Source organism: Lithobates pipiens, unplaced genomic scaffold (genome assembly GCF_037356315.1).
Source record: "Lithobates pipiens isolate NorthernLeopardFrog02 unplaced genomic scaffold, aLitPip1_a1.2 Scaffold_10, whole genome shotgun sequence".
NCBI lineage: Eukaryota > Metazoa > Chordata > Amphibia > Anura > Ranidae > Lithobates > Lithobates pipiens.
The window spans coordinates 168,651,681-168,671,545 of NW_027507686.1; the positions used below are offsets into that span (position 1 = coordinate 168,651,681).

Consider the following 19,865-nt stretch of genomic DNA (forward strand, 5'->3'; position numbering starts at 1 on the left):
CCCATAATTCAAAAAATAAAGGTTGACTATGCTACAGGGAAGATCGCAAAATGTTAACTGTGCCAAAGCAGCCCCTTGACAAATTTACCTTTTGCCTGAAATTCCTTATGAAAAATATCAGTAGCTGAATATCTGTAGTAAGCATTTCTATGCCACTATTACCTCGAACTGCTGGTCTCACGAAATTTGGAGTAAGACTTGGTGATGTCACTACTGCACTGCTCACCGTTCTCCTTGCAGGAGAGAAAAATCTGTGTTACAGGGGTCATCCTGTCTTTGCTTTATTCATTCAGTAGATCTGAATGTTCTACCTATTCCTGCAGATCAGATCAGTCATCAACTCACCATTTCCTAAATGTACATAATATACAGTGGTGTGAAAAAGTGTTTGCCCCCTTCCTCATTTCCTGTTCCTTTGCATGTTTGTCACACTTAAGTGTTTCGGAACATCAAACCAATTTAAACAATAGTCAAGGACAACACAAGTAAACACAAAATGCAATTTGTAAATGAAGGTGTTTATTATTAAAGGTGAAAAAAAATCCAAACCATCATGGCCCTGTGTGAAAAAGTGATTGCCCCCTAAACCTAATAACTGGTTGGGCCACCCTTAGCAGCAACAACTGCAACCAAGCGTTTGCGATAACGTGCAATGAGGCTTTTACAGCGTCCTGGAGAAATTTTGGCCCACTCATCTTTGCAGAATTGTCCTAATTCAGTTACATTAGAGGGTTTTCGAGCATGAACGGCCTTTTTAAGGTCATACCACAACATCTCAATAGGATTCAGGTCAGGACTTTGGCTAGGCCACTCCAAAGTCTTCATTTTGTTTTTCTTCAGCCATTCGGTGGTGGACTTGCTGGTGTGTTTAGGATCATTGTCCTGCTGCAGAACCCAAGTTCGTTTCAGCTTGAGTACACGAACAGATGGTCGGACATTCTCCTTCAGGATCTCTTGGTAGACAGCAGAATTCATAGTTCCTTTTATCACGGCAAGTCTTCCAGGTCCTGAAGCAGCAAAACAGCCCCAGACCATCACACTACCACCACCATATTTTACTGTTGGTATAATTTTCTTTTTATGAAATGCAGTGTTCCTTCTACGCCAGATATACTTGGACACACACCTTCCAAAGAGTTCCACTTTTGTCTCATCGGTCCACAGAATGTTGTCCCAAAAGTCTTGGGGATCATCAAGATGTGTTGTGGAGAAATTGAGACGAGCTTTGATGTTCTTTTTGCTCAGCAGTGGTTTTCTCCTTGGAACTCTGCCATGCAGGCCATTTTTGCCCAGTCTTTTCCTGATGGTGGAGGCATGAATGCTGACCTTAACTGAGGCAAGTGAGGCCTGCAGTTCCTTGGGCGTTGTTGTGGGGTCTTTTGTGACCTCTTGGATGAGTCGTCGCTGCGCTCTTGGGGTAATTTTGGGCAGCCGGCCACTCCTGGGAAGGTTCACCACTGTTCCATGTCTTCGCCATTTGTGGATAATGGCTCTCACTGTGGTTCGCTGGATTCCCAAAGCTTTGGAAATGGCTTTATAACCCTTTCCAGACTGATAGATCTCAATTACTTTCTTTCTCAATTGTTCCTGAATTTCTTTGGGTCTCGGCATGATGTGTAGATTTTAAGGATCTTCTGGTGGACCTTACTGTGTCAAGCAGCTCCTATTTAAGTGATGCCTTGATTGTGAACAGGTGTGGCAATAATCAGGCCTGGGTGTGGCTAGAGAAATTGAACTCAGGTGTGGACAACCACAGTTATAGTATGTTTTAACAAGGGGGGCAATCACTTTTTCACACAGGGCCATGATGGTTTGGATTTTTTTTCACCTTTTAATAATAAACACCTTCATTTACAAATTGCATTTTGTGTTTACTTGTGTTGTCCTTGACTATTGTTTAAATTGGTTTGATGTTCCGAAACACTTAAGTGTGACAAACATGCAAAGGAACAGGAAATGAGGAAGGGGGCAAACACTTTTTCACACCACTGTAACTGGATACTAACATTTATAGGTAAAGTTGATCCAGGGGGAATATCAGATTGCCTCTCGGGGGATTGGGAAGGATTTTTTTCCTCTGCTGGAGCAAATCAGATCAAGCTTTGTTGTTTGTTTTTTTGCCTTCCACTGGATCAAATGTGGGTATGGGATTGTGCATATAGGATTGTAAAAAAAATAAAATAAATAGTTTATTTTCTATTTTTATTGGTTGAACTGGATGGAATGGTGTCTTTTTTCAACCACACAAAGTATGTAACATTTACTCAAACTCTTGGCCACGGCATGGTTGGCATTAAGAAGTTAAAGTAATAGTAAAGCTTTGGATTTTTTCACATTAAAGCCATTGCACAGAGCAGGTAAGTATAACATGCTTATTTTAATGTGAAAAAATCCATCAGTGGGAGTCAATGGTTTTGCACAGAGCAGCCCTGATCCTCCTCTTCTTGGGTCCCCTTCCAGGAAGTCCAGGACCCTGTCGAGTGTCCCCAGAGAAAGCAGCTATGGGGGCACCCAGGCAGGCTTGCACCTGTACATTTACACACAAAGGTGTGGCTCGGTCCCAGCTCGGTCCCGCCCCTCTCTCTTTATTTATTGGCTCACTGGCTGTGATTGACAGCAGCGGGAGCCAATGGTGCCCACTGCTGTATCAGCCAATGAGGAAGCAGATTCCCAGACAAGGCTATCATGCATAGTGCTGTAGGAAGATCAGTTAAGTGTTAGGGTGGGCTTGTGCACAGAGAGGGGTTTTAACATTCATGCATTGAAGCCTTTAGAACCACTTTAAAGTAATTCTAAAGGAAAGAATAAATAAACGATATGTTATACTTACCTACTCTGGGCAATGGTTTTGTACAGAGCTGCTCCGATCCTCTTATTTTTGGGTCCCCCATCAGCAGTCCTGGCTCCTCCACCCCTGCCAAGTGCCCCCCCTCATTGGCTTGCTGGCTGTGATTGACAATAGAAGGACCCAATGGCTCCCACTGCTGTGTGAGCCAATAAGGAGAGAGAGAGACCCAGGAGAGCTGCTTCTCTCATGCACATCGCTGGATCAAGATGGGGTTTAGGTAAGTATAAGGGGGCTGGGTGAGAGCTGCACCCCAATAGTTTTTTACTTTAGAGCATTAAGGTAAAAAAAAAACTTTTGCTTTTAGAACCACTTTAAGCCATAGTGAGAACACCAATATGGGCCACTTTTTAAAAAGTTTTAAAGGATGAAAAATCAAACCGTTAAAACTGACAAATAATCTTTCTGCCTGTGCTTTTCTTTAAAAATGATGTACCTTGCATAGTAAAAACTGTGTGCAGGTATATCTCCAACGTTCTGTACAAAATTAGATTTTACATCCCATCCTACACAGTGTATCGTGCTTTTATCTGCAAATCTTTTCTTCCCTCTACCAGCAGATAATGACAAACTGTCCCTCCCACTCCTGGGTGAGCATCTCCATGAGTTTAACCAGGGTAATTTCAAGTAAGGTGTCAAAACAAATGCTGCATATTAGATGCCTAACCTATAATTTTACACTCCACAGCAGCAGCCCCTCCCTTCGTTTTTCCCACTATCTTCTTCGTCTAGTAAACTCAGCGGGTTTGATTTGCATCTTCGCCCACAGATAACAAGTCCTTTCTGCATATGCTTTGCGCTTCTCAACCATTTTGCTGCTGAAAGCACCTCTCAGTGGGGCTGATGTAAAGGAAACCCGAGCATGGGAAAGTGTCAGGGGCAGCTACAGTAAGGAATCCAATCTTCCCTGTAAAGTTCTAACCTGTATAAGGAATATGGCAGTTAGAAACTGACTTGTTGTTAGCGGCAACACAGACACTTTCCTTTTCTTTCTAGGTTATATAAGAGTCACAACCATTGTCCTTAAGGTCCCTCACCTTTCGAAGAATTTTCCGCTTTGAATGGATCTCCTCTTCTTCACTGAAGACCTGGTCACTCTCTGGTGAAGAGTAGTTAACAGATGAACAGGTAGAAGTGCTGGAGACGGATCTGTCTGACTGCCTCGCTGACTTTTTCACCTCTTCCACTGGCATGATATCTACCGAGTTGTCTTCATCTATGGACTTCCTGTTCTCTTTGTCGTGATTTTTTGGCTGAGGTGTTATGTTGCTCTCTCGAGTTTCCTTCTTTTTCTCTGTCTCACAAGGTAATACTGTTAACTTCTGCAAGTTTTCCTCCACAGAGATCTGATCTGGTTGCTCCATGGTTTTTATTTTCGACTAAAAAACTTCACTTGGTCTTTGAACAGTTGTACTTCACTGATTGCGCCTGACTGATCAGCCACGACCTCTGGTTATTTGCTCTTCCATTGGCATGCCCTGAAAATTCGTTCTCAGGTTCACGCTTCTTGTCCATGTGACATCTGTCAAGAGAGTGCAAATCAACAAAAATTGGAACAGTAGATCTTTACATCTTCATGGCTTTTACTTTCAATGACTGATAAGCATACTATTATGGAACACTTTGCAAGTGAATTGTGTAGTACAACGGGTGCATGATATCCTGTCACATCTTTAAATTTGTAAAGTTTTATGCATTATCTGTATGCAGAAAGATAAAACCTGTTCTTATCCAAAGTGAATCCTAAAAAGGTGTAAAAATTGAATTTCTGGCATTCATACAGTGCCTTGCAAAAGTATTCACCCCCTTAGCTTTTTACTCATTTTGTTACATTACAGCCTATAGTTGAATGTTTTTTTAATCTGAGTTATATGTGATGGATCAGAACACAATAGTCTCAGTTGGTGAAGTAAAATTAGAAAAATAGTTTTATCCATATATTTTTCAGAAATAAAAAAACTGATAATTCGCATGTGCGTATTTGTTATGAAGCCCATGAAAAGATCTGGTGCAACTAATTACCTTAAGAAATGTCACATAATTAGTCAAATGATATCCACCTGTGTGCAATCTTATGCCGCGTACACACGATCGGACATTCCGACAACAAAATCTTGGAATTATTTCCTACGGATGTTGGCTAAAATTTTTCTTGGATACACACAAATGTTTTTGGAAATTCAGAACGTCAAAAACGTGGTGATGTATAACACGTACGACGAGCCAAGAAAAAGTTCAATAGCCAGTGCGGTTCTTCTGCTCCATTCTGAGCATGCGTGGAATTTTGTGCGACGGAATTGTGTACATGCAATCAGAATTTCCGACAACGAATTTTGTTGTCAGAGAAATTTTGAGAATCAGCTCTCAAATTTTTGTTTTCGCAAATTCCAACAAAATGTCCAATGGAGCCTACACACGGTCGGATTTACCGACAAGCTGACATCGAACATTTGTTGTCGGAAATTCCAACGGTGTGTACGCGACATAAGTCTCACACGATCTGTCAATACATACACACACACACACACACACCTTTTTGAAAGGCCCCAGAGGCTGCAACACCTAAGCAAGAAGCACCACTAACCAAACACTGCCATGAAGACCAAAGAACTCTCCAAACAAGTAAGGGACAATGTTGCAGAGAAGTATAAGTCAGGATTCGGTTATAAAAAAAATATACAAATCTTTGATGATCCCTAGGAGCACCATCAAAGCTATCATAACCAAATGGAAAGAACATGGCACAACAGCAAACCTGCCAAGAGACGGCCACACACCAAAACTCACAGACCGGGCAAGGAGGGCATTATTCAGAAAGCAGCATAGAGACCTAAGGTAACCCTGGAGGAGCTGCAGAGTTCCACAGCAGAGACTGGAGTAGCTGTACATAGGACGATAATGAGCTGTATACTCCACTGAGTTGGGCTTTATGGCAGAGTGGCCAGAAGAAAGCCATTGCTTTCAGCAGAAAACAAAATGGCACGTTCTGAGTTTGCGAAAAGGCACGTGGGAGACTCCAAAAATGTATGGAGGAAGGTGCTCTGGTCCGATGAACCTAGAATTTAACTTTTTGGCCAAAGAAAATGCTATGTCTGGCGCAAACCCAACACTTCACATCACCCAAAGAACACCATGCGCAGTCGGGACTGGGAGACTGGTCAGAGGGAAAGATGCATGGTGCTAAATACCGGGATATTCTTGAGCAAAACTTGTACCACTCTGTGTGTGATTTGAGGTTAGGATGGAGGTTCACCTTCCAGCAGGACAATGACCCCCCAAACACAATGCTAAAGCAACACTTGAGTGGTTTAAGGGGAAATGTGTAAATGTGTTGGAATGGCCTAGTCAAAGCCCAGACCTCAATCTAAGCCCTTGTACACACGGTCGGAGATTCCGACGGAATGTGTCCTATCGGACCGTTTTGTCGGATAATCCGACTGTGTGTGGTCTCCATCGGACTGTTTCTGTCGGAATATCCGACGGACCAAGATTTCCAACTTGTCCGTAAAATTTTCTGAAAAAATGCTCTGAACGAACATACTCCGATCATGTGTAGCCTACTCTGACGGACAAAGTGCCATGCATGCTCAGATCAAATTCCTAGACCAAAGCTATTGGCTACTAGCCTGAAGGTAGTCCTGTCGTAACGAAATAACGTAATCACGTTATGTACAATCAGACAAAATCCGTCGGACAAAATCCAACGGATTTGGTTGTCAGAATGTCTGACCGTGTGTACAAGGACTAATAGAAAATCTGTGGTCAGACTTAAAGATTGCTGTTCACAAGCACAAACCATCCAACTTGAAGGAGCTGGAGCAGTTTTGCAAGGAGGAATGGGCAAAAATCCCAGTGGTAGGAAATGGCAAGCTCAGAGACTTATACAAAGTGACTTGGAGCTGCAATAGCCACAAAGTATTGACTTTGGGGGGGTGAATAGTTATGCACATTGACTTTTTCTGTTATTTTGTCCTATTTCTTGTTTGTTTCACAATTAAAAAAAAAAAAAAAAAAACAACACACAACAAAAAGTTGTGGGCATGTTCTGTAAATTAAATGATGCGAATCCTTAAACAATTAATGTTAAATCCAGGTTGTGAGGCAACAAAACACGAAAAATGGCAAGGGGGTGAATACTTTTGCAAGGCACTATAAATACTAATCACCTAATAAATATATATGAAAGTTGGGTGTTTGTTTAGCTTAGTGTAGAGCCTACCAGTGAGCGGGGTCCACATCAGCTATGCTGTTTAACGGCTTGAATTCCCATGCAGGGGTTTCAACTTCACAGCAGTAATTTAGTAATAAACAAAAATACCAAGCCACCTGGCTCTCTGGTCAGCTCTGCTGCTCAGGTTTTGCTTCAGACCTTTTGGCTTTTCCTGTACAAACCCTGTACCTCAGCACTCTTTTCCAGCTTCCTTGCTGTTCCAGCCCACAGGCTTGGACCCTCTGTCTACTACTATATATACATTTTTTTTTTTTCATCTAATGTATTACGTTTTTGTAAACCTAAAAATGAAAATATATTGTAGGCATTGGTAGTTTGAATTTTTACAGCTTATTCTTTTGTTTATTTGGTACAGCTAAAAAATACAACATGAGAACGCTGTTCAAACTCAATCACTGGGCAACCAAGCTACAAATTGCTGTAAAATGACTCTATTAGCGATTCCATAGAAAAGAACTAAAGCCTCATACACACGGTCGGACTTTGTACAAACTTTTGTACAAAGGGCGTGGTCCACAAGTTTGTATTGCATACACACGGTCGGACTTTTTGACAACAAACACAAACGTAATGACGTCACAACGTACTGACACCGCTTCAAAAGAGGACGTTCAATGACTCCAGCGCCACCTTTGGTGAACTTCTGTATTGTAGTCTGATCTTTTGCGTTGGTTCTGAGCATGCGTGTTTGTACCTTGTACAAAAGTCCGATGCTTTTGCGTACACACGGTCGGACTTTGCTCCATCGGACTTTTGTTGCCAGAAAGTTTGTCCGTTCGCACAGCCAACAAAAGTCCGATGAAAACAGAAAAAGTTTGTCCGATGGAGCGTACACACAGTCGGATGTTGCTCCAAAACAGCTAATTTGCATGTTTGTTGTCAAAAAGTCCGACCGTGTGTACGGGCCTTAAGACTATGATTGTCCAATCAAGAAACTGCCCAAAGAAAAAAAAAAAAAAAAAAAAAAGGTAGGATCGTTGAGCATAAATCGCTCATCTGGCATGGCCCTAACAGCTGTGAAAAGGTGGATTAGTCTATCACTGGAGCTAGTTCCAGACAGCTCAGTAGATCGCATCAAAAGGGAGAATGTTTTTCAAAAAGCACAAAATCGAAATGGCTATCAATATTAATAATACGAAGAAATAAAACGAAAGAAGCTGGTGATGGAATATCCGATTGCCTTTAGGGCTCAAGAAGGAATTTTTACTCTGCTAGAGCAGGGGTAATCATATTTTGTCTTTTGGTTTAACGCAATTGGCATATGTCTTTTTTAAACCTATATTGTAATAAACAAATTTAGCCTGAACAAGCCTTTGGGGTGATTTTCTATGGAAAATTAGCAAAAAATGCTTGATATTTGCTGTGGGAATTTCAAACATCCTACAAATCCAGAAAATAGAAGGCAACATGGTATAATTGCAACATCATTCAATAAACAAGAATGTCGGCCAACTAAAACACCAAAGACTGCCATTTTAAAGTGTACCTGTACTGAGTTTGGAAAATAGCCATTATAAGGTGATAGACTTTTGGGTTAAATTAATCCTCTGCACAGCACCATTGCAGCTTGCAGATGTTCCTGTCCAAAAACTTTTGGAAAGGGAGAATTTGCATAGGGTTTAGTAATTCCCCTGTCCTCACATAGCAGGGCTCGGGTTTGGCAATACAGTAGCTTGCTTTGGCACAGAGGTATGGGAGTGTTACAAATAAATATTTCACATATTTATTTGTAAAAAAAATTTGAAAACCATTTATCATTTTCCTTCCACTTCACAATTATGTGCTACTTTGTGTTGGTCTATCACATAAAATCCCAATAAAATAAATTTACGTTTCTGGTTGTAACATGGCAAAATATGGAGAATTTCAAAGGGTATGAATACTTTTTCAAGGCACTGTAGTTAGCCGTTTGCCTAGAGTTCCACTTTAAAGTGGTAGTAAACCCTTACAAACCACTTTGACCTACAGGTAAGCCTAGATTAAGGCTTACCTGTAGGTCCAAGAAATATCTCCTAAACCTATACAGTTTAGGAGATATTTACCCGAAGACAGCCACCGGTGACGTCATCGCGGCTCCGGGGAATCACAGCGCTGGAGCAGCGAGACCCACCAAGAAGATGAACGCTTGGAACTACAGGGGACAGCGGTGACTTTGCTGGCTCCTGTGTCAGGTAAGTGACACATAATGGGCTACTATGCGATGCATAGTAATCCATTATGCTTTACCTTTGCAGGGAATCAAAGAGGAAGTAAACCCATCAGGGTTTACTTCCTCTTTAAAAAGACTAAGCTTTCTTAATATAGATATTATAAGGTGCTAGGCCGTATCTTCTCAATGCAGTAATCCTCTTGATAGTGCCATGACTTCTGGGTCATGAATAGAATAGGCACTCCCATACCTCTATGCCAAAGCAAAAAGTATGAACACTTTTGAGGCACTGTAACTACATGGTTAAAATCTATATAATATATGTTTTCTGCTTTAACTACTTTGGCCAGCCATTCCTATGATACACACTTCTACAAGCCAATACGTTCACTGTACTACCTCTTGGTTTTTTGGTTTTGCTGAGATTATAGGGTGGCACAGTGGTGTAGTGGGTAGCACTCTTGCCTAGCAGTAAAAAGGGTCACTGCTTCAAGTCCCAACCATGACACTACCTGCCTGGAGTTTGCATGTTCTCCCTGTGCCTGTGTGGGTTTCCTCCGGGTACTCCAGTTTCCTCCCACACTCCAAACATATACTGGTAGGTTAATTGGCTTCTGTCCAAAATTGGCCCTAGTATATGATTGTGAGTAGGGGACCTTGGCTTGTGGGCTCCTTGAGGGCAGGGACCAATGTGAGTGTGCCATGTATGTGCTATATGGGTACCTTAAATAAATAATAATGAGATGCAATGTACAGGGATAGGGACAATTGTAGACACTCATTTAGGATGGACTGGTGTCTTTATTCAACCTAACTAACTATGTAACTATTGTACAGAGGTGATATATATTAAAAGTCCAGTAAGAAGGCAAGAAGCGGAGAGGTGACATAGGCAAATTGCTGAATCAGGTAGGAACTATATGTGACACCTGCCCAACTGCACAGTGTGGAAATCACAAGACTAGCTGTAAAGAATTGGAAATCCTTTAGGAAGTCAAGCAGTGTATTTAGCCATTTTCCTGTTTTAATCTAGTACAGGTAGGGGAGATCATGCATGTCCAGGTACCCTCCTGGGTATATAGCCAGCTTATTGATGCAGAAAATAAAGACTGTTAGGCAGGGATATGCAATTAGCGGACCTACAGCTGTTGCAAAACTACAAGTCCCATCATGCCTCTGCCTCTGGGTGTCATGCTTGTGGCTGTCAGAGTCCTGCTATGCTTCATGGGACTTGTAGTTCTGCAACAGCTGGAGGTCCGCTAATTGCATATGCCTGCTGTAAGGGCTTGCAGTCGGAGGTTGGGAAAAATAGGCAGCTGATCCATGGATTTACCACCCCTCTTAAGCTGCAAAGGCAGCCAAACAGGGTTGTGCACATGTCATGGCAAAAATGATTCCCCCCTTTGCATTTGGCAGGCAGGACCATCGTCAAACATGACCCAATCGAGTGAATAGGACTGTGCAACAACAACCCTGTAACTGTGTGCGACACACAGGGTTGCTGTGTGGTGGTGGGGGCTTTATGGGATTAAAACAGGCTGTGAAGTGATGACATAATGCCTTCTCAGCGCCTGTCAAATGCCTCTGGAAAGTGATCCACCACCGAGGCGGCAAGGTCTGCTGCAAGTGTAAACGTAGCCTAATTCAAACTAACACTGATTGCAAAGCAACAGAGTGAGAAAAAAAAAAACACTTTCACTAGTTTTAGTAAAAAAAATAAAACATTTCCATGGAAAGAAAAAAATACTGACAGCTAACAAGCTGTAAGTTCTTTTGTTTTTGCTCGGCGACATGTTTTCATTCTATCATTCAATCAATTTACTCAGACTACATTTAGAAGCAGATTGTAATATTATCATATAGCAGCATTATCTGCTCTTCCAATCTTCTCTCCCCCTCCTTTCCCTCTGCTTCTGATCTCTGCTTCAATGAGGGTTGGCTTGGGACCAGCGGGAATAGGAAATTTTGAGGTTCCCACAGGCACAGCACTGTGTCCTCAACTGTCATGCCAGGGATGGCAGCTAGAGGGATGCTGGCAGAGATAACTGCTTTTAGGAATCTAGGTAGGCGGAAACAATGGTGCTTAAATTAGCGCAAAGATGTAAACACTGGGAACAGCACCATCACAAGAGAAAATGTATAGATAGGATGTGCAGATGTGCACAGCCTGGTGCAGTTGAAGGACTATAGCTGAGACTGTATTACAGAATCTGGGACCCTGGTTCCCAGGGCCGTCTTTAATATTGATTGGACCCTTGGCAAAACTTTTGTTGCCCCCCACCCCATGCAGTTTTTCTCTCCACCTGCTCTGAGACATACAATAAATAGGAGCTAGACTCAAAATCAGTTTACCGAATTAGATCAGGCAGCTATTGCGATTGGTTGCCGGAGGTTACAGTGTATCATTACCACTCACTGACTGGTTGCTAGAGGTTACAGCACACATTACAACTCACTGATTAGTTACTAGAGGTTACAGCACATGATTTATGCTTGTTTATTGGTTGCTAGAGATTACTGTGAATATGACCTCAGGGGGGCACGATATATATACGAATGCCACCAGCCGCCGCTATTTACTTATGAATGCCACCGCTATTTACATGTAAATTACCGGCATTCATATGTAAACACAGAGTCTGCAGGTGATTCATCTGCATTAGTAGCAGCACTTCACACTGAGATATTGGGACGCAGCACAGAACTAAAACCTCAAGAGATGAGGAAATTTAAACCAGTATAGTTGGCAAGTATGAGGCAGCTGCTTTGGGCCCCACAACAATGAAAGGGCCCAGGGCAGCTGCCCCTTTTGCCCTACCTTAAAAATGGCCCTGCTGGTTCCTGTACAGGATCAGCACTGAAAAGAGAACTGGCAGAGCCCACCTAATACAGGAATGGTGAAGGAGAAAAAATTAGAGGGTTTAGAAAAAGGACACATATCTATCCCTCTTTACTTACCATAGAAGATTTTAAGACCTGTATTTCAACCATGTCAGTGCTTAAAGCACTTAAAGATAAATGTCATCATTAATTTGGGAGGTATATGCCACTGGATGCCTAAGGTTGGGGCCATACAGGAGTCAGCTTCTTTTTTTATTTCTGTTCAACCAACAGGCTGAAAGAAAGAAAATGATTCCATGTGGATGGAGGAATCCTCCCACTAAGCTATTGTATTCTGACAGGGGGAAGACTTCCCCACGGTCAGAATATACTGATCAGCACTGCTGGCTATAGCCAGTTTCTCTGATCAAGAGAAATTTTTCCAACGGGCTGGCTGTACACTGGTCAATTGATATCAACCTGTGTACAACCAGCCTGCCAAAACTTTGATCAAATATTTGTCAGGTCCCTGCCAAATTTCGATCCATATTTGGCTGACTTAAGCCCCTGTACACACGGTTGGAGATTTCCACAACCAAATCCGTCGGATTTTGCCCGTCGGATTTTGTCCGTCGGATCTTGTCCGTCGGATCTTGTCCGAAACTGTTGCATACACACGGTCGGACAAAGTTGGCGAAAAAATCCGATCTTTCAGAACGTGATGACGTAATTTAGTTACGATGGGACTACATTCAGGCTAGTAGCCAATAGCTTTGATGTAGGAATTTGATCTGAGCATGCGTGGCACTTGGTCCGATCAAAATTCTCTGCACATGATCGGAGTATGTCGGGAAATACTTCCAACATGTTGGAAAATTGGGTCCGACGGATATTCCGACGGAATCAATCCGATGCATACCACACACAGTCGGATTATCCGATGACACGGTCCGATAGGACGCATTCCGACGGATTCTCCGACCGTGTGTACAAGGGCTAAGACTGCAGCAAAGTCTGTAAGCAAACAATAAACATAAGGATGCATGCAATTAACTTTTTGTAGGATACAGAAGATACTATAATTGTCCATGACACAGAATATACCCTGGAATTCAGAAAAGAGAGTTGTAGACAAATTTTAGAATTCTGTTAGGCCGCCACACCACAAATGTCGGAAATAGTTACGAGTCTGTTGCATGGAGGCCTGCACTAAAGTTGGGATGGTCATAGCTGCCACTCCAATCTCAGCTATTTGTATGGAAATATGCTGTGCTGAATCATATACCAAAAAAAAAAAAAAACAACAACCTGATGATGGTTGACCAAGAAAACGCATAGGATGTGGCCTGGTAGTGCTTTGCAATAATTTTTCAATGCAGCTGGAGGTATTTGTGCATTATCAATGTTAGAGCCATTCACCCAAACAACATTTAAATGTTCTTAAAGTGATTTTGGCAATTTTATTCAATTACGCAAGTGCATTTTTTTCTCTCTTTTATTGATAAACATACCTCAGTGAGCACTATGTAAGCTTTTGTATTATTTTGATCACTGATCCATGCTTTATAACCTGAGCTGACAGGAGTGATGGATTTACCTAGTGTGAATTCTGGTGAGGATTGTTGGTGCCCTGTGAGAGTCCAGCTAGGTTCATGGAGTCTGATTCATTTGAATAAAGGCGCAATAAGACTATTCTAATAAGGGTCGATCCATAAGGTGAGAGAGTGTGCCCAAAAGGGAACTTGGAGGTGTCTGCTATCCCACAATTTGTTCTTACCAAATTGAACTGTTTGGTTCAATTTGGTAAGAACATACAATTACTATTGGTGGATTGTATCACAACCTTTCACAGACATTTGTATGAAGAACTGTTATATAGTGATTTTGGATCATAATTATACATGTTTATATGTAGCATGATTTTGATTTGGTTGTTGTTTTTTGGTATATGCATTAGTGCAGCATATTTCAACACACATATGTTAAGATTTTTCACTTTTGTGCTTTCAGCTTTAGTTTAATTTACAATTGGTGCGCAGAGTCACATTTCTCACAACGCTGATCTCTTTGCTATTGTGCTTGTAACACATAAAGGTACATAGCCGATGAGTTTTGTTGTGAGAGACTAGTTCCCCATCAGGTCCACAACAACTGAGATTGACAATGGACAGCAATGGGTGGATTCCACAACTACTGTAAAACCTACCTATTGCTATCCACTCAACCCAAAGGGTGGTGGACTTGATGGAGAACTCTCCCAGCAGCCCTATAAGGTTCCACCCACTCCACTTGGGCAGTGGGTGTAGAGTTGAGTTGTTTAATACGGGAGCCTGATTGAGGACTAGTTCCCCATCAGGTCTGCATACCCCGTGATGCCTGCCATTAACCAAATACGGGCAATGCCATAACTGGGTAATGGTGTCAGCTAGCATTGCTGGCCCCCTTTTTTTATGCTGTTTGATGTGGGAATCTCCTGGCTGGCAGCTGAATGGGGTCAGGGATGCATCATTGGTTGCTAGGATGCTACCGGCCACTGGTATCCTAGCAACCCGCAGGCCCTGAGCAGAAAGCTGTTAGATTAATATCAGTTACCTAGAGCACAAGCCATTCCCTTCACTACAACCATCCTACTCTGAGCACTGGTATCTCTCTGTACGCCAACTCAGTTGGTCTTAAAGTAGAAGTAAACCCATTAAATTAACAGTTTAAAAAAAAAAAGGTACATTCCCAGCATGCCAGAAATGTAACTGTCACATTGGTTGTGCTCTCAGCCAAACTGTTAAACCATCCAATGGCTGGTGTCATAACTGATCACATGTGCAACAACATGGCAGTTGAAGATTAAACAGAGGTCAAGATGGCTGCTTCCTTGGGTGAAAATGATAGGAGGGTTTACTTCCACTTTAATTACCTCTAATATTCTTATCTAGGACTTGGTCTGTAGTTTTTGAATTTGCCTCAGCCATAGCCAGAAATTGTTTAAGTGGCTCAAATAAGAAATACCTAAATCTGACAAGTGTTAGAATCCGTACAAAACTATGGAAAAGCTTTTCCGATTTAAGCACAGGAAGTTTTAAAGTGACCATTCCACTAGAATGGAGTTGCTAATGCTTTACTGAATCCCCCCCATAAAGTGAACATTATTACAAATGTGCCATTGCCTAGATGGAATGAGGTGAAGAACTTCTTCCAATTTGCTATTGCCTACTAAGCGAATACTCGTCATCACATTACCATTACAGATGCAGAAAGCACCCTGGAAATCAACAGGCATGGAGATGGTCCCAATTTTGGAACTACCTTGTATGATAATAATTACTTACAAAAGGCACCCAACTTTGAGCACACAAAAAGCTCAGTTATCACAAGTGATGCTTGGAGGTTTTTACTGCCTGTAGGGAGTTCCCCTAATAAGCAAAGAACAGGACATTCATTGGCTGCAAAGATAAATTCCCAGGATCTGATCATTCCTACACCTATTGTTAGTGAAAAACGTAGATTTATAGCATCAATGAAATTCAGCCTCCTAATGTTGTCTGCATGCGCTAACACTTCCTGTGCAGGTTGTCCTCGGAATTCCCTAATCTTGAGATACTGTATTTTGCAAACAGTGACTTCCTGAGCAGCGCTGAGTGTTCTACCTTCCACATTTTTGCCTCACTATTAGGACACAGAGGAGAGGATGGGCCTGAGCTTGACTTCATTTAAAGATACCATCTGAACAACAGTGTGTCCTGAGGTGCTGTGCAAGATAAATTAACATATATACCAGATGTCTATTCAGTATTGCAGGTAGTTGTATGGCTTAAAGTTGCACAATGGCTAAATGTAAGGGCCATTAGCATTAGATTTCTGGTCTTGTGAGGTGGGCCTTAAAAGGAAACTTGAGCTCTCTTTATTGGCTGCAAAGCAAATTATATGGTAGGCACAAATGGTATCTACATCTACGCTTACAAAACCATTTACATTCCCTTCCTGCAGCTGTATATTTGTAAAAAAAAAAAAAAAAAAGGGTATGAGGTGCACATGCAGCAAGGTATTTGCATTCGATTTATGGCTTTCGGCACAGCAACAGACCAATTATGGTGCCTCCTGTAAAGGACTAATTTTACGTTGCTGCCTACAAAGATAGTACAGGTTTTTCCATGAAAATCCAAGATCTGCTTAGCTTGCAGCCCCCCTCCCAAATAATAAACATACAGATAAAGTGTATGACCAGCCTAAAACTTTTTTTTAGCTTTGGATAGCACGGAGGAACAGTTACAGTGTTTCGAAAAAGTATTCATTCCCCTTGAAATTTTCCACATTTTATCATGTTATAACCAAAAAAGTAATTGTATTTTATTGGGATTTTGTGTTGGTGACCAACACAAAGCGGCATATAATTGTGCAGTGGAAGGAAAATGATAAATGGTTTTCCAAAATGTTTACAACTAAATATGCGAAAAGTGTGGCATGCATTTGTATTCGGCCCCCCTGAGTCAATACTTTACAGAACCACCTTTCTCTGCAATTACAGCTGCAAGTCTTTTTGGGGATGTCTCTACCAGCTTTGCACATCTAGAGTGACATTTTTGCCCATTCTTCTTTGCAAAATAACTCAAGCTCTGTCAGATTGAATGGAGAGCGTCTGTGAACAGCAATTTTAAAGTTTCTAACAGGTTTTCTTCTATGATTGCCCCGTATTTTGCTCTTCCCTTCAACTCTGACCAGCTTCCCTGTCCCTGCTAAAGAAAAGCATCCCCACAACATGATGCCGCCACCACCATGTTTCATGGTGGGGGTGGAGTGTTCAGGGTGATGTGCAGTGTTAGTTTTCCACCATGCATAGGGGTTTATTTACTAAAGGCAAATCCACTTTGCACTGAAAGTGCACTTGGAAATAAAGTCGCTGTAGATCTGAGAGGGGTATGCAAGGAAAATAAAAGACAGCATTTTAGCTTGCACATGATTGGATGCTAAATCAGCAGAGCTTCCACTCATTTCAGATCTACCCCTTAGATTTATAGCGACTGCACTTCCAAGTGAACTTTCAGTGCAAAGTGGATTTACCTTTCGTAAATAACCCCCATGGTGTTTTGCTTTTGGCGAAAAAGTTACATTTTGGTCTCATCTGAACAGAGCACCTTCTTCCACATGTTTGCTGTGCCGCCCACATAGCTTCTCGCAAACTGCAAACTGGAACTTCTTATGGCTTTCTTCTTGCCATTCTTCCATAAAGGCCAGATTTGTGGAGTGAATGACTAATAGTTGTCCTGTGGACAGATTCTCCCACCTGAGCTGTGGATCTCTGCAGCTCCTCCAGAGTTTCCATGGGCCTCTTGGCTGCTTCTCTGATTAATGTTCTCCTTGCCCGGTCTGTCAGTTTAGGTGGACGGCCATGTCTTGGTAGATTTGCAGTTGTGCCATGATCTTTCCATTTTAGGATGATGGACTGAACAGTGTTCCGTGAGATGTTAAAATCTTGGGATATTTTCTCCACAACTTTATCCCTGACCCGTCTGGTGTGTTCCTTGGCCTTCATGATGCCATTTGTTTACTAAGGCTCTATAACAAATTTCTGAGTGCCTCATAGAACAGCTGTATTCATACTGAGATGAAATCACACACAGGTGGACTCTATTTACTAATTAGGTGACTTCTGAAGGCAATTGGTTCCACTAGATTCTAATTAGGGATATCAGAGTAAAGGGGGCTGAATGCAAATGCAGGCCACACTTTTCACATATTTATTCATAAAAAATTTGGAAAATCATTTATCATTTTCCTTCCACTTCACAAATATGTGCCACTTTGTGTTGGTCCATCACATAAAATCCATTTATGTTTTTGGTTGTTACATGGCAAAATGTGGAACATTTCAAGAGATATGAATCTTCAAGCCACTGTAGATCCCCTGCTGGGTTTTAACCTCTACCCAAGCACCATGTTAGAAAGGTTTCTCCTCATTTCATATACTGGTAGAGGGGGTCATTTTGGAGAAATGTTGAGGAACCTGACTCTCATGAGATGATGCTCCAGAGTACTGTGCAGGAGTGTCTTCCTGCAAGATTTGGGATCCAGCACTGCACAAAAGTATACTCTCACTAGGTTTGGATTCCTGAGCTTTCTTTATATCATGCAGTGAGGGTGTGGACATTACATTCAGCTAGGCAAAGCAGCTGGAATTTGATGTGTAAGGTAAACAATGTACACTTTTTTCTTCTGCCCCCCCCCCCCCCCTTCATTTTAGGAGCAGGGGGATCCTTTACTTCAGTGGTCATCAACCCTGCCCTCAGGGCCCCACTAACAGGCCAGATTTTATGTGTTACCTTGGGGAGATGCAGACTAGAATACTGCAATCCTGAGCAGTAAATTATATCAACTTTGATGTATCTAGGTTATTTTGCAAACCTGGCCTGTTAGTGGGCCCTGAGGACAGGGTTGATGACCACTGATTTACTTGACCTATGCATTGCACAAACGATAACGAAAGCACAAAATCCGAAAAACGAAAGATCCGACATAAATAAATGCTTTATTTTCGTTTTCATTGTTACAACAGTTCGATATAGAATAGGAGATTCGACATGACTCTGACAACAATCTGTGTCTATAGAACCTGTGTTCGAATGTGCCTAACCTTACCTCTATTAGTCCAAGATTATATAGAGAAAATATTCGACAGAGAAAAAAGATTTGACAGAGAGAAAAGATTCTGCAAGATACTGTCCTAAAAAGTGTTTGGGGACCCGGGTCCTGCCCCAGGGGACATGTATCAATGCAAAAAAAAGTTTTAAAAACGGCCGTTTTTTCGGGAGCAGTGATTTTAATAATGATTAAAGTGAAACAATAAAAGTGTAATATTCCTTTAAATTTCGTAGGGGGGGGGTTGTCTATAGTATGCCTGTGAAGGGGCGCATGTTTCCCGTGCTTAGAATTGTCCCTGCACAAAGTGTCATTTATGCAGGAAAAAAAGTCCTTTAAAATCACTCGCAGCTATTATGAATTGTCGGCTCCGTAATACAGAGAACACTCATTGAAAGTCATTGATAAAAAAATAAATAAATAAATAAATAAAAAAAAGCGTGGGGGTCCCCCAAATTCAATTACCAGGCCCTTCAGGTCTGGTATGGATATTAAGGGGAACCCTGCCTCAAATTTAAGAAAAAAATTGACGTGGGGTTCCCCCTAAATATCCATAACCAGACCCTTCAGGTCTGGTATGGATATTAAGGGGAACCCCGCGTCAAATTTAAAAAAAAATTGACGTGGGGTTCCCCCTAAAAATCCATACCAGACCCTTTATCCGAGCACGCAACCTGGCAGGCCGCAGGAAAAGAGGGGGGGACGAGAGAGCGGCCCCCCCTCCCTCCTGAACCGTACCAGGCCACATGCCCTCAACATTGGGAGGATGCTTTGGGGGTCTGTGACCCCTCAAAGCACCTTGTCCCCATGTTGATGAAGACAAGGGCCTCATCCCCACAACCCTGGCCGGTGGTTGTGGAGGTCTGCGGGCGGGGGGCTTATCAGAATCTGGAAGCCCCCTTTAACAAGGGGACCCCCAGATCCCGGCCCCCCCCCCTGTTTGAAATGGTAAGGGGGTACAAAAGTACCCCTACCATTTCACAAAGAAAGTGTAAAAAATGTTTAAATAAAACAAACACACTTTTGAAAAATTCCTTTATTAAAAATAAAAAAATAAAAAAAAGATTCCAGCGGCGGTAATCCACTCTTGCTATCCAGCGACGGACGGTCATATCTCCAGCGATGTCTCATGTCATCCAGCGCAGCTCAGCATCCTTCTTCTGTCTCCGTGTAGGAGACATTGCAGGCATTCC

At 42.0% G+C, this 19,865-nt stretch overlaps 1 protein-coding gene across 1 annotated transcript in view; it reads right to left on the bottom strand.

The window, feature by feature from the left end:
- The window catches only part of LOC143935576 (inositol-trisphosphate 3-kinase B-like), a 153,926-nt gene that overhangs the window by 122,032 nt on the left and 12,029 nt on the right, over positions 1–19,865 (bottom strand). The window contains exon 2 of the mRNA XM_077459553.1: positions 3,883–4,367. Within this exon, the coding sequence (XP_077315679.1) occupies positions 3,883–4,209 (327 nt within the window). The 5' untranslated portion in view covers positions 4,210–4,367. The remainder of the gene's footprint in view (positions 1–3,882; positions 4,368–19,865) is intronic.